This window comes from Acanthochromis polyacanthus, chromosome 16 (assembly GCF_021347895.1).
Source record: "Acanthochromis polyacanthus isolate Apoly-LR-REF ecotype Palm Island chromosome 16, KAUST_Apoly_ChrSc, whole genome shotgun sequence".
NCBI classification, from domain to species: domain Eukaryota; kingdom Metazoa; phylum Chordata; class Actinopteri; family Pomacentridae; genus Acanthochromis; species Acanthochromis polyacanthus.
In genome coordinates, this window is record NC_067128.1 from 15,244,603 (window position 1) to 15,268,307 (window position 23,705).

Sequence of the window (23,705 nt, forward strand, 5' to 3'; positions counted from 1 at the left end):
CTCTTGCGGCCACGTCCAGGGAGGTTGGCTACTGTCCCGTGGGTCTTGAACTTCTGAATAATATGAGCCACTGTTGTCACAGGAACTTCAAGCTGTTTAGAGATGGTCTTATAGCCTTTACCTTTAAGATGTTTGTCTATCATTTTTTTTCGGATGTCCTGGGACAATTCTCTCCTTCGCTTTCTGTTGTCCATGTTCAGTGTGGTACACACCTTTTCACCAAACAGCAGGGTGACTACTTGTCTCCCTTTAAATAGGCAGACTGACTGATTATGAGTTTGGAAACACCTGTGATGTCAATTAAATGACACACCTGAGTTAATCATGTCACTCTGGTCAAATAGTTTTCAATCTTTATAGAGGTACCATCATTTTTGTCCAGGCCTGTTTCATTAGTTTGTTTTTTTAAAATAATTATGTTAATCAACAATTCAAAAGTAATGGCTGTTTTTGATTATTTAATTTTCAATAAATTTTTATTTATTGTTACTTTTGTGAGTTTCAAGTGATTTCAGTGAGAATTGTGGGTTTTTCCTTCTTTAACTGAGGGGTACCAACAATTTTGTCCACGTGTGTACATAACATAATTTATAACACGCCTGTGCTCACCGCACGGTATTTTTTTTATTTACCTATTTAGCTTGTGGGTAGATCTATATTAAATGGCAAGATTCTGAGTTGCTGTGATTTCTGATCATCAATGACTATTAAACAAATGCAGCATTTCTGACAATGCCATACGGGGGATGAACAGCCTTGGAAGAGTACTGCACTCTCTCAGTGCTTTTCTTGTTTATTTTGAGTTGATGATGCATCATTTCTGCTGTCGGAAAAACTCACTACATCCATCACCAAATGTGTGCTAATCTGCTGCTAAAAGTCCTTCAGGTGCACCTTTTCCTTCTCTTTGAGTAATGTCTATATTAACTGCAACTCCACCTGTTTTGGAACATTCCAGAGCAATTTTAAATATTACATTTCATACATATGATTGGTGTTTTGTCTTTTTTTGTTGTTTTTTTTCACTTTTTGGCGGACAGCCTCAGTGGAAACCATCAGGATAGAGGCTGAGTACCAGACAAGATAGTGAATGACACTAAGAATTGGGTTTTGCTCTGTTTAGACATTGACAAAAAAAGACTAACATGACAAAAGTGCAGAGCTGCAGCTCCTGAGGTGTTTTTGTTTTTTATAGAACCAACTTTGCCCTCTGACAAAGATGTCAGACAACAGTTAAAATGTTAAAATGCAAGCTATTGCAACTTAAACCAGTTGATACAGTATAGAATTAACAGAGGATGAAACAATGCAACAAATTTAGTAGGTTTAATACGGTATCACAACACGTAAATATGCTTTACTAATTTCACATGACGAGTTTTGGTCATATAGAGAAATGTTCATATCAAGGTGGAGACAAGCAAAATGTGGCCGCCCAAACAAACCAAACCAACCAGAGCACTACAAATCATTCACCCTCTCAAACGTTCACTCAGTGCCCTTTACAATAATTAATTTATTCACAGGTAAATAGTCTGCATTGACATGAAAAATAAGTTATATGACCAGATGCCAAGACTTACGTGCCCTACAAAAGCTCTTGTTACAAAAATTTGGGAAAGACAAAGAAAAGATTAATCGTCATTAGCTAAGAACCAAAAACAGAAGAATGCGTCAAACATTCCTAAAAAAATATTCTACATAAAATATTTTAGGCTTGCAAAAAGAGCAGAAGCAAATCAATTATTTTAGCCATGAAGTAGTTAAACAGAAGTTTTAATAGTGGTTTGGAGACATATGCTACCATGTTAAAGGTAAAGTATAAAAATGTAAGTATTTTAGAGAAAAATGAGCAAACGCCTGATGTTGTAATGTCCATCTGTCACTGCCAAATGCTATGAAGTCATTAATTATACAACAGTGTCTTTGAAATGTTGTGCTCTTTAACCCTCGTATCATCCTGAGGGTCAAATTGACCCGTTTTAAAGTTTGAAAATGTGGGAGAAAAAAAATGTTTTCACAATGAAACTTCTGATGTCCACTTTTTTTAACATTTTTGTGAAATTTTCGAACATTTTTTGGTGGAAAAAAGAAATGTTAAAAATGTTTCTTTAAGCATGCAGCCATGAGGACTTGATGGTAACAGTTTCCTGAATTACCCGTTTGGAAAGCAGTGGCCGCTTGTTAATAGGGGGCGCTAGGGCGCCGCCCCATCAAGATTTTGTGAAAAAGGTATTGACACAGTAAACATAAATACGTATTTAAAGTAATTAACACATCTGCACAGTGTTCACTCATACAATGGGTCTCATTTTTATTTTTTTAAGCCTTTCCATTCCATATTGATTTTTTTTTCAGGGTTGTTTTACACGTTTCAATAGCGAGGGGCGCCTGCCAAATGAGAGTGCATGTACATTCTAAAACTTTTGGCTTTCATGTGACTTAATACTGGTCTCTAATTGGTTACTTAAAGATTGTCGTCCAGGTGCAGCTCTCTGCGTCCCTGGCGAATCAGCGCGTTTGGGTGGTCATTTTTCATCTGATCTGATTGATTCATGATACCCGTCAATGAAAGTCACCCCTGGCAGCGTACACAGACACATACGGAGAGCGACAGGAAGACCACAACAACAAGACAGAAGATGATGGCGGCAGCAAAAGAAAATTTGGTTATTTCTTTACGAAATAATCCTTTTACGAGGCGTTTGCTGGAGGAAAGAAAAAAAAACGATAAAGGAGCTAGGACCGGAGCAACCTGATTTACAAATCCAGCAGCAGGCAAGTGATCGTGGACGGAGTTACACCCGGGGCTTCTCCCGCCTGTGTTATGCTAAACACAGCTGGCTAGCTGGACGTGAAGTTAGCAATACTCTGTATTGCTTTTCCTGCTTGCTTTTTCAAAGTGTTAGCACTGAAGTTCTGTGGACAACAACGGGGCTCAGAGACCTGAAACATCTCTTTGAAAAATGCAAACGACATGAAGGTAGCCGTAGCCACCTTGAAAACAGCATGAAGCTACAGTTTTTTGGCCGTGTTAGCATTGCTGAACAACTAGATGAGGTCTACAGAGTTGGCAATAGAAGACACAGTGAAGAGGTGACAAATCATCAAATACTGGCCAGGATAATAGACTGTGTGAAATTTTGTGGGGCCTTTGAGTTGGCTTTACGTGGCCATGATGAGAGTGAGAGCTCTGTTAACCCTGGGATATTTCGTGGGTTGGTGGATTTTGTTGCCTCTCTGGATGGAGCTTTGAAAGAGCACCATGAAACTGCCAGTTTTTAAGGGTACTTCAAAAACTGTCCAAAATGAGCTCCTGGACTGTATGTTGTCTGTTGCAAGGGAGCAAATAATTAAAGAAGCCCAAAAGAGTGTTTTTGTGACAATCCAGGCAGATGAGACAACAGATATTTCAACACAGTCACAACTTGTGCTTGTACTACGCTACATTGATGACAAACACAGTGTGCAGGAAAGATTTTTTTGAATTCATTCCTCTGCAGTCAGCTACGTCTGAGTCCACTGCTACTGCATTAACAGAGCGTCTTGCTGCCATCATTCCCGAGGATCAGAAAAGCAAGCTAATCTGCCAGGCGTATGATGGAGCCAGTGTGATGAGGGGTGCCACTGCAGGTGTTCAGAGGAAAATCAGAGATGTGTACCCAAATGCCCACTATATCCACTGCTATGCACACCAACTCAACCTGATCATGCAGCAGGCCACCTCTCACATTTCCAAGGTGAGAATTTTTTTTCTGACCTGGGTGGATTTGCTAGCTTTTTTTCCCAGATCACCCAAGCGTACAGCTGTTCTTGATAAAATGGTGGCCCAAAGACTGCCAACATCCAGCAATGTCAGATGGAACTTTCACAGCCGAGCCATCAACACTGTTTGAGCACAGGGAGGATTTCACTCAGTGTTTTGAGAACATACGAGACTCAGGTGACTTTGATGCCAGTACCATCAGAGAGGGAGGAGCCATGGCCATGCTGCTGGAACATCAGGACTAAGTTCTTTCTGGAACTTTTTCACCACATCATGCCACACGTGGACCTCCTCTATGCCAAGCTCCAGAAGAAGAACATAGATGTAGTCCACATAAAAGTGAGCATCCAGCAGTTTGAACAGGACATCGAAAACATCAGGTAATAAGTATTCCTGTCAGTAATATGATCATCATATTTTTCAACATGATCTCTTTCCCCTTTTTGGTTATTATGACTTCTCCTTATCCTTTACAGAAATTGGGATATTGGGATCCGTTCGTGTGGTTCGTGCGGCGGCGCGGCAGCGGAGAAGGCCCGAATAGTCGGATCCGTTCGTTTGGTCTCCCGGGTCCACATTTTGCCCTCGTTTAGTCTTTAGTTAAACTGAAGAATTCCCAAACACCAGTCTTCAGCATCTTGTCTTGTGTTTATGCAACGAAGTGAAGCGTGACTTCAGAGTCAGCAGCCACCCGGCCATTCAGGTGGTGTTTACAAACACGAATGGAGGAGCCGAAATGAGCCGAAATGGGCCGAAGGCGCAGGGAAGAGACGAGCTCCGAATATTTTTGTCTGGGGGGAGGAAGGGGTGATCACATAGACATATGTGTATATGTTATATACATGGGGCGAATATTCGGATACCAAATTAATATCCGGATAGTGCCGTAGCTAACGAATATTCGGATATTCGGGTCCAGCCTTAGTCCAGAGCCTGCTGTGGTGCACTGGACCTATTCCAGCTGTTCATGGAGAACAATCTTGAAGTTGTCTTTTCGGAAACTGTCAATCTTTAAAGGATCCTGATCACCACACCCATGACCACAGCTGACGCAGAGAGGTGTTTCTCAACCTTGAAAAGAGTGAAAACTTTTCTCAGAAACACCATGACCCAGGAAAGGCTGAATGCCTTGGCCATGCTCTCCATGGAAAATAGACTTGTTTGTGAAATGACAGATTTAAATCAGAAAGTCATTGATAAATTTGCTGGCCTGAAGGAGAGGAGAGCAAAATTTATTTTCAAGTAATTGTTTTGTTGTGTTGTAATGGCCGTCGGCTAGTACGCCCCCCCCCAAAATATTTTATCAGCCGCCACTGTTGGAAAGATGAGCAAGAAACTATGTGGACTATGTTTTTCCAGCTTTACTAACCTGAGGCAGCACCTTGGCGTCTCCCACACCATCCCAAATATACGACCACGCCTCCCTTGCCCTGAACAATGAAGAGTTTTCATGGCTTGAAGCAATGACAAATGGACAATGCTGTGACCTTGCTCAGGGAAGCAAGTTTGTGTTCCACACAGAAGCTGGCAGGCATATTTTGAAGCCCTCAAACACCCTGAGCCTGGCTTGGGAGGATGCAGGAATGCAGAGTGCAATCAACTTCAATAAAATCCGAAGCAGTGTTTTAACTCAAACGGCCCGACACCTGTCCGAAAAGGAGCGCAAGCAGGTGGCAAAAGCCATGTGCCATGATCCAAGTACAGCTGACAGGTTTTATGTGGCTCTGCCTGACAAAGTGATGGCATACAAAACTAGGAGGCTAAGACTCAAAGCCCTGAAGATGTCTGACAGATGAAAGGTGATGAGGATGAAACCAGCCACAGTGATGAGGATGAAACCAGCCACAGTGACTCAATAGAGACCAGCTCAGAAGACGAGCAACCCATTTATGTGGATGGACCTGACTCAGACTCGTCACTGTCTTCTGAGGAGCTGAGGAGCATGCGTTGAAGACGTGGGGCAGCACACTCGAATGTTTCTGTGTGTTCATCATCAGTGGTTGAAGTCTCATCAGGGGATGAAGTCACATCAGCTCAACGTCAGGCTTGGAAGAAGAGACTAAAGTTCAGTGGCAAATCCCATGAATCTGCCATTTCAAAGAGGCTCGATGTATATTCAAAGTGTCAGGTGCAGGTTAACAAGCTAAGCTCATCCATAGCAGAATATTACTTGAGGAAAATGAAATCACAGTACGTGCAAAGTGAGACTGACCACAGTGACCATACATACCGATCAGAGTGCAGAAATCAGGAGGTCAGGAATGAAGTAGCTGCCACAGCACAGGACAATGGAGGATGTAAAATTGAAGAGAGGCCCCAGATGACCAGGAGAAGTTTCACTACACCCCCTGTTGAGCAGGCTCCAGAGGGTACACAACAATCCTTGTCTCTGCCCTCAAGCTGGGAAACACCAGAAAGTGTGTCTCTGCCCATCTCTATGGAGATATCGGCATGTGTGCCAGAGACTCAAGACCTCGAGACCTTGATTGAGGTGAAAACTGAGGTCATCGAGGAAACCCCCTGAGGATATGCCACTAACCCAGGCTGTTGATCCTACAGGCTGAGTCTCCTGAGCCATTTTCTGCAGCTCTGTGTTGGCTGATGTTCTATGTTCTCTATAGCAGTTGTTAGTTAATGGCAATAATGTTAGCACTTAAATTTAATTTAAAGATTTATCTTTGTATTTGGAACTTGATTCCAGCAAATTTGTTTGAAGGTAGGTTTTTTTTTGGATTTTGTGTCTTTTTTTGGATTTTATTGTGCAATGGTCATGTTGACCTAGAAAAATGTAAAATGTCTTCTGTGCTACATTTGGCAGGGGCCACACCTGTTTGTGTTGGAGTTTATACAACTTGCTATCATGGCTGTTATAATAAAAAAGTGAATGTGTTCATGTAAAAAAAAAAAAAAAGTTTCTTTAGTGAACGTTCTTAAATCAAATATTAGAAGTTTTACTGATATGTAATCATTTTAAATATTTTGGGGATTTTTTGGAAGATTTTTACTAATTTTTAAAAAAATATTTACAAGAATTTTCTTGCCACATTTGGGGGATTTTTTAAATCAAAATTTTAAGGGAAACTTAAGGAATTATTGGAATTTTCTTCCTAAAGATTTTGCAAATTTTCAGAAATTTGGGGGATTGTTTTGGCTGAATTTTGGGATTTTTTTTTCAGACAAGGAAAAAATATTTTTTGGTGCCCATAAGTGAAGACAACAGGAAAAAACTAAAACTGTCATAACAGAGCAGTAGTGGTTTGAGGCCAATTCCAGGAAAGACTAAAAAAGTTAACTGACATGAAGCTTGTTGGGGTACAGATGTGGTGGAATTACTGCTATTTGTAAAATAAAATAAAGAATCCCTAAATATATATTTTCTTTCCCAACTAATGCACTCTTTATCAGAGTAATGGAAGACGCGCTCAAATCTTTTAGGTATTGTACTTATGAGAAAGCACAAAAGTGCAAAATATGCATCAAAATTTACAGTAAAAGAACCGTGATTAATTCATGTCTATTACTTTATTGTTGCCGATGGTGAAGTTGGGTCATAATATGCTGTGAGGCTCACAAATTGCCACTGTGGGGAACAATAAAGCCTTACTTTAAGTCAAAACAACACATAATTTAATTAAATTAAACATTAAGTTGGCTCAATCAGAATCTTTAAAGTAACTTGTAAGTTGTGGAATCATTTCTGAATAGTTTTGTTTGCCTGAAAACCTGTGCGAGCTGGTATGCATTTAGTAAAGGGTCCCATTAGTTCCAAATACTCAGCAGAATGAATGCCTTGTTGACGGGGTTTAAGAGTTTGGACAAAGAAGTGGATGTAGGCTGAGTGTCAGCAAAGCAGAAGTTAACAGCATTAATATAAAAGTTTAAAAAGCATACTTCTGAGTTACAAAAAAAAAAAAAAGATTAAAAAAGCCAAATTATTTCAGCAAAAATCAATATATACATGAGAGACAACATGAAATGGAAACTGAAGTGTTTTGTGCTTCTCCGTTTCCACTCTGCTTGCGGCTTTCTGTCACTCCTCCACATCTCACCAACAGCAGCTTATACACACAGATTCTCAGTGTAATAACGGACAACAGTCAACATTTAAAACACATCTAAAATCATGCATTTGAGTATAAAACAAAGTTGTGCGTGTTTCTCATTGTGCACTGAACTCAGAGCAGTTTCACATTGTTTGCTCTGTAGTGGATTGAGTTGGAAAACACAGCAGCACATCTGTGTTGTCATTGAACAAGTCAGCCACATGTTGTATCCACCACATGCTACGTTTGAATTATGCAGGAAGTTATTTCTCTGACATCATAATTGTTTGTTTTAAAAATCTTTTTAGAGTTTAACTTTTCTTCAAATGCATCATTTGTTTTTTGTGATAGCCACTGTTTCACATTAAAAGATAATCTCAGTACTTTTAAACCTGGGCCCAATTGTTTTGATGTTTTGGGCATAAATGATTTAAAGAAACAAAAATGTTTGGAACCGATCCACTGTGGAGTGAGAAAGCTTTAACAAGCACTGGAAAAACAGCTGCAATGTTGCCTGATGGGGAATTTGTCCATGTCAAAGTGCTGGATTTTGCCACTGACAGACTCAGATGCTACTTTAAGTGTCTGATAACATCCTGGAGAGGATTCCTACAGAGACAGACGAAAAAAGCTGAGCAGAGAGACCTGCTGCAGACAGAGTGCATGTAGTGTTATCTCAAGGTTTTAACCTATTTGAAATTTCACTGCAGCCATTCCACAGTTACTGGTTAAAGTGTTTTCACTCAGTATTGGACCTATAGAAAACATATTTGTTGGTCTATTAATTACTGAAAACTAAAAAGAAGGGGAAACAAGGCCCAAGGTTAAAAACGGTGAAAATATATTTTAAAATCTGACCATTGCAATGACTAAAATACATCACTTTATAAAGAAGCCTGTAGATAAAGACTCAACAGATTGGTTATCATTTACTACTTGAATGATGTGAATCATGAGTAAAGGGTTTAGATTTATGATGTCAGTTTGGACCCCTTCATAACTTTCCTCCACCTCCAGTCCTCTCTCTTTGCCCCAGTGTGGTAGAGAGTAAATGGAAGGACATGAAGGAAAAGCAGAGGGATGCACCCCTGAAATCTGAAAGACAGAAATGTTTCCTATTTTTCCTCATTGACCGGACATTCACAGACTGACATGCCATCTAGGAAAAAAAGAAAAGCACATTCATATGTAAATATCTCTGTCCTAAAGAACCAGCAAATAAAAACCTGTGAGAATTTCCATGATTATTTTAGAAAAAATCAACTAAGGAAGATGCATTCACTGCTATTACTAGTCCTACAAGTATCCAAAATGAACTGCATCTTGGACATTCTGAAATACATGCTGCCTCTTAGAAAAATAAACATGATTTATGCTGCTTATCCTTAACTGAAGCAGAACAGATTTCAGGATTGAATCGGAGTCCAAGCTCCTGTTGGATTATCAACATGTAAAGAAACACAAACAAATGTGGTCTAGAGCATCAAAAAAATAATTCAAGTAAACTCAGGAAGTGTTGGCCCGGTGCAGTAGCTGCAGTGCAAAACCAAGCAGAATGGCCCTCTTCACCTGCTCCTCTAATCCCACTAGGAAACCAGTGATAGCCATCCAGGACCTGGAAGCTCATTTTACCAGCCTGTTTACCTTCAAACCTGCATTTACATAAAACAACCAAACTAAATGCCATGCTTCACTTACAGTGCAGTGGAGCTTCTTCTGCATGTCACTGCTTGCACACTAATTTTATGCATCCACAGTGACCTCTCCAAGAGGAAACCCACAGTGAGGCTTCCTCAATGCAAATGTCAGAAGCCTGAAGACATTCAGTGGCTCTTTGAAGGCTAGAATGGAGCATTGTTCAACTCCATCTGTAGCATGTTGGTCCCCTGGTCTGAATCCACAACAGATTGTGGCTGTGCTCGATTAGAGGTGGTGCACGCCTGGAGAACTCCAGCTTTCCAGTTACTGAGGAGATTATACTTTGCAATTAAAATCAGGTGCACCTTTGTGGAACTTCACTTAGACTGTGGCGCCGGCGTGTTTCCCGGGGCAGCAGGGGGACCTTCTTAGCTGTCCAGTGATTTGGCAGGTCACAGTGCGGTTTCACGGGAGAAGCTGATTGAGGGCTCCAGCTTGACTCCGTTGCTTTTCTTCTCTAAAGGGCAGTCCCCGAGACACTCAGCAGGAAGCTAGGAGACAGAAAGAACATTTAATGAAACGGCAATCAGCGAAACAGTAACTCAAGCATTCATGATGTTTTGAAAGTGTAATAAGTGGATTTCACACACATCAAATTGAAGTGGCTACTGCTCTGATGAAGCTAACAAGGTGTATCATAGCTCTCATGAAATGGAGATCCAGAGCAAAAAAACCTGGACTTGGAACTAAGTGTATCTGGGCTGCTTCTAAGTGACATAAAATCATGTCACCTCACCTGTTTTCTGTAAGCTAATAGCAGGTGTAGTGTAACAAGTATAAAGACTAACGCTAAACCGCATTTGAAACAGAACATTTAAAATAAGTAGGTGTAAAAAAAAATAGACCTAAATCATGTAGCTATGACTGAGCTCATGAAAACTGACTCTTGCTGTATGAGGCATCCAAAAGAAAGCAAAGAGTAAATATTGTGCCTCTACGGAGCAGAAAATGTAATATAAATAACAGCACAGCATTTTTAGGTACAGCAGCAGTTAGTTTGCTTTGATTTGAAGTTAAATCTTAACTTCATAGCTATATGTATCTTTTTGTTCATCAAGCTCCTTTTATAATCATAAAACAAGATCATGTGTCACTTTTGCATTTGTTTCATTGCAGAGGAGCAGGCAAAAACATCTTTAATTGTAGTTATAAAGTGCACATTTTATAGAATTCTGGTGTCTTTTAAATTATTCTGAACAAAACTGATTCATCCCACTGAGTTTCCGCACATTCTTGTGCCGCTTCAGTCTAATAAAATCAGTGCTGACCATAGTGTCATTCTTGATTCTACCACCAGATGGTGCCATAAAATGAGGACATGTTAGTGGAACATTGGGACAAATCATGTTATTCGATTTTTTGTAGAGGCCACATTTGTGAGAAAAAAAAAAAGTTCTGACAATGAACGAAAAAAACTCAAACGTGATTGTGTGATCTCTACATTCGAAACCTGAGCGCTTATAAAGATGAGGAGTGCGAGTCTGGGTGAAGGGAACTTCAGCTGTGACTCAGCAGGATGGTGGGAAGCGGGTAAAAAGCCTGACTGAAGACTCTTGAGACAGAATTAATGACCTGGCTTGTCTGAAGGTTTCTTTGCAAAGCTGAGGAAAATAGACAAGTCGAATCATTAAAGATTATCAGCAGGTGGCGAGATTATAGACAAAAGTGAAAGGATTTTGCTGTCAAGGAGAATTTATATGAACAAATTCAAGGACAGAAACAGAAAGAGACTTTATGTCCAAAGTGATGTGGGACTTTGTTTAGGGAAAGCAGAGGAAGATTCAAGAATCTGTCTTGAGGTCACTTCAGGGGACGCTAGTAGGAGGAAAAACAGTGAACAAAGAGGAAGACGAAATGCTGTCGTCTCCAAAGGGCACTCCACAGGACACAGACGAAGAGGGACGCATAAAATGGTAGAGCAGCATAAGGGAAGAGAAATATTCAAGGTTGAGAAGGAACTAGAAAGTCAGGAAAAAGGCAGAAACAATACAGCCCTCCCCACAGTGGGCTGCTCGGCTTATTTTTTGGAAAAAATGTAATATCTTGGCTAAAAATCATCCCCTGGTAGTGATTGAGGGCTCATTTCAACCGCAATATACTTGGGAATACATCTAAATAGATATCTTTAAATTATATTAAAAAGTTAAGGCTGCAGGGAGATTTTTAATGAAATCTGCCCTAAATTGATGACTTAAATGACCATTTTCAAAATTTGAAGGCAGTTGTTACACTTAGAGACATCTAGAAGTCTTTTTATACTGCAAAGTATGTGTATATTAGAAGTACTACTTACAATTTCGATACATACGTGTTAACATCAATCGCCCAAGGTCCACACAGGAGAACTTCGACCTTCTTCAGTAAAATTTGATCTGAGAGAGTCGCCATAAGCCAGATTTTCTGACACTTGTATTTTTCAACACCTGACATCCTATTCTTTCAGAAAATATATACTTTCCCATATCTGGCTTATGGCAAGTGAAAATATTCTGGGTGGTACATGAAAATAGTCTCAGAAAAAAAGTGAAAATTTACTATATTTTTTCAAACTTTGCAGAAATCTTCTAAATTTAAGCAATTAAGAAAACTTGGAGCAGGTAAACCTGAATATTGTTAAAATCTCAGGTAAAAATTATTAATTTCTCAAAAAGAAATAGAATGAAAAGCTCAAATATCAATTTTTTTTACTGGCCTAACTTTTTAAAGAATAGACCGTTTGACTTGATATTTTTTTGTTGAACTGGATTTTTATTCTACTATAAGAAAAACAAAAATGAAAGCAATTTGGAGGGGGTCAAATTTTCTAGATTTCCAGGTCCCAGCCCACTGTGCTCCCTCCACACAAACATGTGCTTCAAATGCATACAGACGGAAGGTAAAAGTCAACATTCATTAGTGACTTCAGGTGGGATTATAACCCAGACCTCCCAAGTGAAAGCCATCTGTCTAACCCACCATATTCTACTCTCACTATGAACTTTCTACTTATTTAAACTGTCTCATTTGATCTCTAAAAAGTGCTGTAATTGGCTAAAATCTACTGTTACAGGTTAGATTTTCTGAAGCTCTAAACTATAGCCAGGAAGGGTTGCAGAAGTCTACTTTCCTCTTGGACACTTAAATTACAAGCTGCTGTAATGTACGTACGCAATTTTCCCCCAATGATGCTAAAAAATAAAAAACCTACTCCAGCTTTAACCCCTCATGGTGATCGTGTCTGACACCGTCTCTGCTTGTATGTTCACCATAGTGACTGGAACTTAGACAAGATGTTAATGTGCTGTTGGTTGAGAAGTCGAATGTATTTCAACTTCCCACTGCAAGAAACATGAAGAAACACAGAAACAACTCTGTTTGGTAGTGCATGACTTTACCCCTGAAGCATGCACTGTGAATCCCACCTGATTCACTTCACTGCTTGGCTGCCAAATAATTCTGACATTTGAAGCTCTTGGATCAAACGTACAAACTTTCTTTGAATAGTCATGACTTCTACTTCGCTTTTCTCGAAGCGTGTGAACTAACATATTTCTGTCTTCATGTAAAAACTCAAACTATTCAGAGAATGAGGAACTTTACTGGTTGAAGGACTTTAAAGAACATGAATGCTCTAAAAAAAAAAAAACACCTCTGTGCAAAGTGGCTAACATATGTAAGATGCTGTAAACTACAATGTGAATTCTGGGTACTTACTGCTTGCAGGTGGTTGCTGTCTGCTCCCATGTTGACATTGTGTCTTTTCAGTTCTGACTTAATTAAGGCTGAAACATAAAACAATAAAACATTACAGTTAATCAGTTTGACGTGCACAAATGACCACATAGCGCACACACACTGCCTACCAGTGAGAAGGATTCCCAGGAAGATCCAGGCACAGAGAAAGAGATTTCCAGCCAGTGGATTGTAGTCTGTGGTCAGTTTTCCCTGAATCAGTGTGAAAATGATCCCAAATATCTGAAAGTACACACAAACAAACACACATAAGAGGCCAGCAAACAAATGCAAATACATACAGATCCTTAAAAGTTGGAGAGTTTGACAAATTAAAACATTGGAGTCATTAGTGGTATACAATAAGATGCTGGAAAGCTATGAGACAAAGAATTTATGTTTCCTTTACTCTTGCTTTTTTGGTCCTTTGTTATCAAAAATCTCTATCTGCTGTCTCTTCGAACCTCAAATGCTTCCAAATGTATTCACTTGGGAGAAATAATGCTTTGTTAAGGCTGTATTCTCTGCAGAAAACAGCAGGTTTCTCTCCAGATGTGGCTCGCAAAATACAAGCGAGAGACCACAAGGTTCAAAATATCTTCACAAGGTTTGTCTTCCTTATTCACTATTTGTTTCAACCGAGAAATTATTGCACATAATATAGAATCTTGAAAGCACCTGAGCGAAAGCATTGAGGAGTCCGGACGATGTTCCTTCAGACTCTGGGTAGGTGATCTCCACCCCAAACTCAAAGCCCAGAGGCAAGTAACCTGTCATAAAGAACCTGAAACACAGAAGTCACAGAAAACAAAGTTCATTAACATTCTGCTTGAATGTGCACTTACAGCCTTTAATAAAGCTTTCACAGATTCAGATCAGATTTATGCTGTCACACACTGTTGGTGCTTAATTTTCTGACACTTCGGACCCTTAGCAATTAACACACTGTTTTTGTGGACCCACTGTATGTTTATTTACATGTAAACACCCACATAGCATCGGCTTCATATCTTCAGCAGGTGTGTTTAAACCTAAAACAGTGTAAAGAGACAGATCAGTCTGCGACTTCAGTATCTGTTTTAAATGCAGCACTGACTGGCTGTAAGAATACATGGAGGAAACCTACCATGAGAGTTAGTAGAAAAACAACCACAAATGTTCTGTTTTGAGGTCGTTTAGACTGCAATACTGCATTTATGGAAAAAAAAAAATCTTAGTTGTAACACCATTTTTGATTAATTAACAGCAATTAAACTTGCAAATAACTGTTAATATGACCAACAACGGATTAGGTTGGGTGAATTCTTGCTCTCAATATCATTCAGTATGATCCCCGCTAATCCCTGCAGAAAACATTTAATTTATGAATGCTATTCTGTCAGAAAACATCAGTATACAACTAAATTAACTGCAACAGACCATATAGGCACTGGCAAGAAGAATTAGTTTTTTAACAATGAGTTTACAAATGTCAACAAAAATCATTAGTGTAGTGGAATTTCATAACTATAGTTCAGTATTTATCACCAGGCATGAAATCCATCATGTACTTTTACAGCCATCGGTTAATTTTCGGCAAATAGAAAGTGCTGTCTACAAACACACAGGCTTTTACTGTGAGAACATACTCGCATGTCTTCATGTGAAGGTCAGTGGTTTTAATGGCGATACAGCATGAAGGTATGTAGTCACAGGAGTGCCACATCAAAATATAAATAAACAAACAAACAAATGTGGAAATATAAAGACAAATAAATAAATATATGTGGAAATATAAAGACAAATAAATAAATGTGGAAATATAAAGACAAATAAATAAATAGGAAAATTTTGTCTTTGCTTTTACCTTTTCTGTTTTTTCCTTTTAATAATTTATTTATTTCTCTTTATATTTCCACATTTATTTATTTATTTCTCTTTATATTTCCACATTTATTTATTTATTTATATTTTGACATGGCACTCCTGTGATTCCATATTAGGGAGGGGGCATGTAATGTAAACTCTACAGCCATTAGTTTTTATGGAGCCTCTGATGTAACCGAGGCGATGTGATGTGTTGGTGGCCCCCGTCCCTCCACACCTCGACTCCCCATCCACAGCCTTCAAGGTCAAATCCTGATACAAGATGAGACTGTACAGCCTCGAAACATAGGTCCTGTCTTACAGTACTTCTACTTATAGCTGGACAAAAATACATGCAGTACAACTACTAGGTGTTGCAAGTGCAATAAGAAAGTAGTTTCATCATTAAATACTCTTTACTTAGACAAATACAAATCTGTACTGAAATAATGTAAAAAAAAAAAACAAAAACAAAACATGTTCAAATATACAAATGGATAGATATATATTTTATATTTAAATACCTATAATGTTACTAATTGTGTAATAAATAGGGCTAGTCTTACCCAAGGGCTCCAGCAGTGAAGAAGACCAGGTAGATGTCATCAAGGTTCAAAGTGAAGGTAAAGACCACCATACCCAGAAACGACAGGATGTAAACGATTAGAGTGGTCATCCTGTAAAAGAGGAGCACAAACACAAGAAGAACCACAATCACTCGATTATGTTTACTGAAAATCCTGCAGTCACCAATCACAGATAATATCTGTTATTTCTGTAATAATCCTCACCATAATAATTAATAATTTTCTTTCCACTTGTGTGCCATATAGACCAGATGAAAAAATATGGCTGATTTTATTTTCAGTGCATGGAAAAACCTCAGTTTTTTGATTTTGCTGAATAAAGCTGCAGAGACATGATTCATTACAGTTTTGCTTGCAGAAATTGAATTAGACCAGCTCAACCAGACTGCTGTTTGGCTGGGATCACAATTTAATTGAATTGCATGTCATCGTAAAAAAAACCTTCAAGATCAAACTATTTATCAGAGTCAAAAAAGTGAAACAGAATCATTCGAATCGGACACATCCTGAACTGATCATGTGTGACGAGCTTTGGTCGCATTTAAAAACAAACCAGATTCTGCAAAAAATTAAGATTTTTTTTCTACCCCTGGGTGCAACAGTGAAGTCAGTAGAGAAACAGCTGCGATCAAGAGGCACAACACAAAAATGTATGGACTTTTGGCTGAACTGCAGGTGTTGGTTACACAGAGCAAATTGAAAACAAGTACAGAAACAAAAAAAGTGCAAGTAATAAAGTGTCTACAGATGTGCTTTGGTCGCATTTTAAAAAAAAGCCAAGAATAAAGTGTTTGCACAAACCACACACTGCAAAAAATAAGATTTTTTTTGCTACTGGGTGCAACAGTGAAGTCAGAAGAGACACACCTGCGACCAACAGGCACACCACAAAAACGTAGGGAACTGCAAGTGTTGGTTACACAGAGCAAATTGGACAGGAAGTACAGAAACAGTGAAAGTGAAAGTAACAAAATGTCTACAGTATGTGAAGTAGCTGTGTTGTAACAGTGTTGCACGTGCAGATTCCATGCTTTTTCAATTTTCGTAAAATAAATAATCAGACACTGAGTTCTCTCTGCTTCCATTCATGGTTGTGCTGCTTCAATAGAGATGCTGCATTTTATGCTGCAGTTAAAACTGAGCCCATAGTGAGGAAAAATGTGACAGGAGAACAGCAGCCCGAATAGTGCTTTGGGTCCAAATGGTTCATCTCTTGAAACTTTGTTTAATGTGATTGCCTCAGGTTTCATTTGACTATAGTTGCTCTCCTAGTGTGAGGTCATACATACAAAACAGAGAAATATGAATACTATGGCTCAATAATATTTTAGATAACAGTGTATTTCCAAATTTGTGACAGTGATTTGGTGAAGGCCCTGTTTCAGCATGATAACATCCTGTCCACTGTCTAGCAGCCCTGATCTCAACTCTGTCCAACACCTCGAGATAGACTTTTTCCAATTCGCAAATCCAGAAAATCCATGCTATCAGGGTCTAAAATCTTCAGCAATCACATAAGTATATGTGCAATACTTAGGTGCACATATACATGCAGCAGTGTGATAACTGTTTCGGATTTTTCAAGGCCACAAACTTATTTTTTTTTAATCGTTACTAGAAGATATTACTATGGGGTGAAAATTTGTGATGCTTATGTAATGTACACTTGTGTGTGTGTTTTGCCTACTTGTATGTCTTTGTGTGGTCCAGCCACAGGCCACAGAGGATGGAGCCGACCATCCCAGCGACAACAAGAGTCAAACCGATTCTCCCAGCATTCAACTCCTGGTCCTGAGGGGAGGAGAGGAGACAGGTTGCTGTCAGAAACACAGTGAAAAGAAACAGCTGACGAAATGGGCATTTCTCTGCCGTTAAACTCAGTTTATCTCATCAGAAACGCAAAGCTTGTCTGTACAGGTGGACTATAAGCCAGTCACATGTTCTATAAGTACAAACTGAATGAGGGCTGTGAGTTGGGGAGGGGGGGAGTGAGGAATTCACAGTGTTTCTGGTGGGAGAGAGCTGTTGAGTCATCTGACAGTTCAGCTGAAAGACAAAGAGTTTTATAAGTTCATGCAAGGGTAAGGATCTTTTTGTATCTCTGTATGTGAGGGTAGTGTGCATTGCAATGATGAACAGAATCTGAATGAACATCAGCCTTTCTGTCACTCACTGTACGTAAAGTATCAGAGAGAGACAGAGTAAGAGAGGCAGAAGTGTTTAGAGTGATTGAATCGGTCCTTTTCTCTGTTGTTGTTGCTTCTCATGGATATCTCTCTCTGTGTGTGTGTGTGTGTGTGTGTGTGTGTGTGTGTGTTGACAGTGTTGTGGTGGGCAGCAGGCATGCGTGAAAGCAGCTAATGAACTCAGAGCCACAGACAATAAACCCATCCCTCATCATCAGAAGTTGCTCTGTTCTTGTCTCTCTCGGTCCCTCTCTTTATACATCCCCTGCTCTCTCTGTCTATCTATTGTCCAATTTCCATCCACCTGTTTGTATCTGCATTTTAAACACAAAAAGGAACTTGAATAATACAAAAGTATACAAAGATGTCTGACAATAAGATGACACAATGAGAAAATGTGCAATGGCAGACTTCTGTTCCTCCATTGTGTAGATCGTTCATTCAATCAACAAAGATCATCAGTGAACTGAGGGTTTTTCTTTGTGCCTCACTTTGCTCTTTAGTACAACATATAATGCATGTAACAATAATTTATGACATTTATTGTGCTTTTTATAAATGCATGTGGAAGAAATTAAAAATGTTGTGAAAAAGCTAAACTTAGGCAAACCAAATTAGTATGTTACAACACATTAACATAAAGCAGAGTAATATGCTAATGATTATAGCATTTATGACTGCATTTTACTCATTTGGGGCTTTGATGATGTCATGAAGAATGCTGTCTAACATTTCAGTCCAAAACTTCCCATAGATATTAAATGGGGTTGAGACCTGGACCTGGTGACCATCTCAAACCATTTAGTGAATCATCGTTTCCTAAGAGTGAGTCACTGTCACCCACAAAGCATAACAGAGCCACCAGATCCCCTCACTGTAGGGGTTCAATGGTTCAGGTTGTATCTCTAATTTGACAGCCATCTGTAGATAAAGAAGACAAGAGTGAGGCCACAAAAGGCTGTTTGTGTTTTACCTCATAGTAGGCCATGATCATCTGGTTGAGAAGTGTTGAGACGGAGTAGAAGGAACCAGTCATTATACCTGTAGACGGAGAGAAACAAAGAGGGATCCGAGCGTTTGAGAGTTAGTTTTGGGAGTGCTGCCTTATGTACGAAGTGAATCTATTAAATTTTTAATCGAATTTTCTCATGTTAGACATGTCTGGGGTTTTCAAGCCTAATTCTAAATTAAAAAACAGCCACGCATACAGTAGATACACAAACTGAATGTTAGAATAACAGCATGACAGTAAAACGTATGTATTTATTCCAGAGGTTCTTCTACTCTTTAATTAATGTTACTAAGGAGCACATTTGTAGGTGAACTGCTACGTGTGTCCAGCACTGTTTGTCTAGGACACGGTCATGATTTCCTGTAAGTGTGTGTGTGTATTTCTGAGTGGATGTTGCCAAGTTACACAATCAGAGTAATCATGCATGCAGGTCAAACTGGCACGACATTAGAAACACACTCATCCACTTCTGCCTGTCAAACACAGGAGAAAACAGAAGTGTGGAGGGGAGGGGAGTGTGTGTCCTGCCACATGTGCAAAAGGTCTTAATAATAACAAAACTGAAGTAGAAGCTTAACAGCATATTAGCTGTATTAGTAGTAAATGTAGTGGTAATGGTAGTACTACTAAATAGTAATACAGTTTTAGTAACAACCGTATAAAGATTGATAATTTGTTGGATTTGTTGTACTGTTTTAGTCACTGGAAGTCAATCTCTGGATGTCAGACTAAAAGTTAAAAAAAATATGAAAAGCGATGTCTAAATGTGCCCATAATGAGAGTTGTTTCACACTTACCATAGCTAACTAGCAGCAGGATGAAGGCTTTATTCTTTATCAGGTTGATAATGGATTGTTTGTAGGAGTAATCTTCAGGAGGAGAGTCGGGTAGGACAGCCTGGGCTTGACTGGGAGGGAGAGGAGGTCGGTCCTTTATTACTGCAGAAAAAGCAGAAAAACTGTTAAGTCTAGGTTAGTTCACTATTTTAAGTGACAAAAGAGATATGTAATATTTGTCTGTCTGTGAGATATCAGATTGTACCTATGTGAGAGAACAGAGACACTCCTTGAGGAACTCCAACATATCACATAACACTTCTACAAACATACAATCCACTCTTTCGCTATAACTGGTTTATTTAACTGTATCAAATCATAAAGGTGTTGAAGTCCGCCATGTATACAGGTGACAGTGAGGCAGCTTTGTGCAGCCAACATACCTTTTTTTTTAACTCCAAAATTAATAAATATTTATTTACATTTTGGTTTATGACTAGTGAGTTCCAGCAAAAGCCTGATAGAGATTGAGAGAAACTACTTGTGTTGAACTAAGATAGTTTCTTTGCATTTGATTGGTTGGTTGAAATAGACAAATATACCTAAAACCTTCACCCTAATCCAGGTCTTCCTTAAACCTAATCCTATTCCAGTCGTAATCCTGAACTCTAGGCCTGAGTCGCTCGTCCCCAATGTGGAGGGTCTCTGGAGTATTCTACACACTAGTTTGCGGTAACTGAACCATAAATCTCCAGAAAACAGAACAGATGGGGACACATAGTAAATACACTCCACTTCCCATGATGCAAGGCAGTGTGTGTGTGTGTGACTGTGTGTGATTGCGGTGCGTACCTATAACGGTGAGGACGAAGAGCACCGTGGAGACAGCAGCTGTGCCGTAGAACATGATGCTGATGTTGTGACCCGTCAGTTCAACATCATCAGGTGTGTTGGGAACCAAAACTGGAGGCAGCAGGAAGCCGATAGCTGTTCCCAGCTACAGAGGAAAGAAACAGAGAGAAGTATTGTTTAATAATACTACTGCTGTGTGTTATTCTGCCTGTTATTGGATTTAGCATTTAGTTGCATTTATTATGAAACACTTGGAAGTTTTGTTGTATTTTGATATTTCAACCTCAGCTCCTATGATGCATCTTTACTAGACCATGTACACAAACAGTTACACGCAATATTTTTTAATAAAAAAAAAAAACATGAAAAACGGCATTTAAGAGGTTAAAATGTCAAAAATTACAAATACTTGGTTGATGCTGATGTTGGTCAAAAAGTTAGTAAGCAAAAATAGGAATTAATTTTCATCTATAACATTTTACGATAGTTTCTTGAGGCAGACATTTTCGTCTTACAGGAGGTTAGATAAAAAATAATGTCTAAGAATTATTACTGATGCCAATGACTACTATATCACAAACTGATGATAAAAAAAATCCTCGCCATTTTTGTTTTTCTTTTGTTGAAAACAACAGTGGCAGTGTGTAAACAAACTGGCATTAAATAGGTTAAAGTCCTATAAATTAATGAATATTTGGTAGTTATGATTAAGACTGATGTTGGTTTAAAAACTGTTTAGTAATTGTGGAAAATACTATTGATATATAATATTTATAGCAGTGGTTTTACGTGGACATATTTGTCTCTATGGCACCGAGTTTCTAGTTTCTAGCACACAAAAATAAGAATGAATCAAAATCAGCGTAGGTGATAATTATCACACACAACACATGATAATCAAAAAATACTCTTACTATTCAGTGTATGAAAAATACTTCCTGTCTAGGCATCATGTAAATGAACAGATAAAGAATTTGAATCCTAAAAATGGATGAATATTTGGTAATTTTGATCAGTACTGATGATGAATAAAAAATCTAAATGAATGAAAGTGAAAAATAATATCAATGTATAACATTTTTTTCTGACACCTATTTTGCAAGACACATTTTTGTCTAAGGTCCTACTAGTGAGTGTTTTTGTAATCTGACACTGCATAAAATGTCACTGACACATTCCAAACTGACATGATCAACACAAATCCTGATTTCATTAACATCATGTAAACAAACTAGCAAATAAAGGGTTACAATCCTGAAAATGAGTGAAAATGATTGGGTCTGATGCTGGTTAAAACATTTACTTAGTGAAAGTGGAAAAGAGAATCTATGCATCTATAATATTTGTATGTAATGTGTTTTTGACAGACATTTTCTGTCTTTTTTATACTGATGCCTGAAGGTTGATTACTATCCACCAAACCATTCCACACAATCACAGCCTCTTGTAAGTCTATGTACTCCTTAAAGGTGATTTTAAGTCAGGGGTTTCAAACTCAGTTCCTGGAGGGCCACTATCCTGCATGTTTTAGATGTTTCCCTCTTCCAACACACCTGATTCAAATGATCTGCTTATCATCAAGCTCAGCAGAAGCCTGACAACGAGCCTGATCATTTGAATCAGCTGTGTTGGAAGAGGGAAACATCTAAAACATGCAGGATAGTGGCCCTCCAGGAACGGATCTTGACACCCCTGTTTTAAGTAGTATCTGGCTGTATTAGCCCGTATTCTTTCTCTTTGTGTCACTGCATCACTTCTTTTTAGGCGCTACTCATGCCTACATCTCTTTCCTCCTCTACTTCCTCAACTCTGTCTACTCCATCCTGCCCAATAATCTATCTCTGCAACCCGCAGTCCATCCTAAACACACACTGTATAACACCCCATCAATAATCAGTCAGTATAATTATCAAGCTGACCTGGTTCCCCAGCACGGCCGTCGCGCACGCAGTGGAAACCTCCCGCGGTCCGAACCACACCGAGGCGAGGCGCGACGGCAGGCCGAGGATGAACACCTGCGCCACGGAGCAGACGACCTGCGCGGTGACGGTGACTCCGAACAGTTTGGGGCTCACGCTGGCGCACTTGAGCCAAGCGCCGGCGCAGTTGAGGCCGGCGCCCAGCAGGGCCGTCAGCCGCAGACCTTTCCGGTCCAGCAGCCAGGTGGCGGGGAAGATGAGCGGCACGTAGGCGACCATGTAGACGATGGAGAGCCAGTCCACCTCGCCGTAGGTCACCCCGTAGTACCCTTTGAACACATTGGCGATGATGCTGTACTGGATCCATTGGAAGGCGTTCACCAGCGAGTACAGGCTGAAAACGGTCAGCACGGCGAACCGGCGCCAGTACAGTCTCGTCTCCAGCTTCTTCCCCTCCTCCGCCTCCCCGCCTCCTCCGTTAGGCAGCATCGCCGCTCTTTCATCCGGCTGCGCCTCCTTCTCGATCTCCTGCTCCCGGCTTGCGTCCGTCTCCTCGGCCGCGCCCGCCGGCGAAGCTCCTTGTGTGTGATCCGCGCGCCGCTCGGATGGTCCCTGCGGCTCGCGAGGCTTCACCGCGATGTCGTCAGGTGCGCCGGTGTCCGCGCGCAGATGCTCCTGCACGAGCTCCCCCGCCACCATGATGCGAGTTTCTGCGTTTTCTGACAGATTAGAAACAGGAAGCGAGGAAGCAGCGGTTTCCTCATTCGGTTAGAGGACAAGCTGCTAGAATGGGACAATAATGTCAACCAGGCGAACAGTACAGACACAAATATGAAAGAAGTCTACGTTAAAACGTCCTACTCGTCAGAGACCATCACCAGTCTCGTCCTCCGGCATGTCGCCCGTCTGCCGGTGCTCAGGGTCCCTCCGGTCCCTCTATCTTTTGTTCAGCCGCTGACACACGGCCTTCCGATGCTGACGAGCCAATAGTAGAGCAGCTCCAGCCTCTAGTATCTCCTAGTGCTGCCTGGGCGTGTATGTGAGCGTAATCAGCGACCATGTGGAAGCTCGGATGTAATGATGCAACAGTTAGTAAAGTAAAATACACTCAGCCTCATCTCAAAAAATCCCGTTGATGATCACTGAATCTTCTGGTACATCTGCAACATTCATATTACTGACTTGTAGCAATACAAATAATTTAGGAAGACTGCTCGTACTAAATCCTAATTATTAGAATTAAACATTACAGTTTTGTTCAGATTGAAAATGTGTTTCAAAATCTGTTTGTTTGGGGCCAAAGAATCTCA

At 39.8% G+C, this 23,705-nt stretch overlaps 1 protein-coding gene across 1 annotated transcript; it reads right to left on the reverse strand.

The window, feature by feature from the left end:
- Positions 1 to 1,311: 1,311 nt before the first annotated feature.
- Positions 1,312 to 23,613, reverse strand: flvcr1 (FLVCR heme transporter 1). Its single transcript, XM_051960643.1, has 10 exons — positions 22,396 to 23,613; positions 20,477 to 20,621; positions 19,646 to 19,786; positions 18,810 to 18,877; positions 17,338 to 17,441; positions 15,630 to 15,740; positions 13,897 to 14,002; positions 13,350 to 13,461; positions 13,201 to 13,268; positions 1,312 to 9,998 (listed from the first exon to the last, which is right to left on the reverse strand). Exons 1-10 carry the CDS (start codon positions 23,092 to 23,094, stop codon positions 9,900 to 9,902), a joined length of 1,653 nt encoding a protein of 550 aa, XP_051816603.1. The 5' UTR covers positions 23,095 to 23,613; the 3' UTR covers positions 1,312 to 9,899.
- Positions 23,614 to 23,705: the final 92 nt, after the last annotated feature.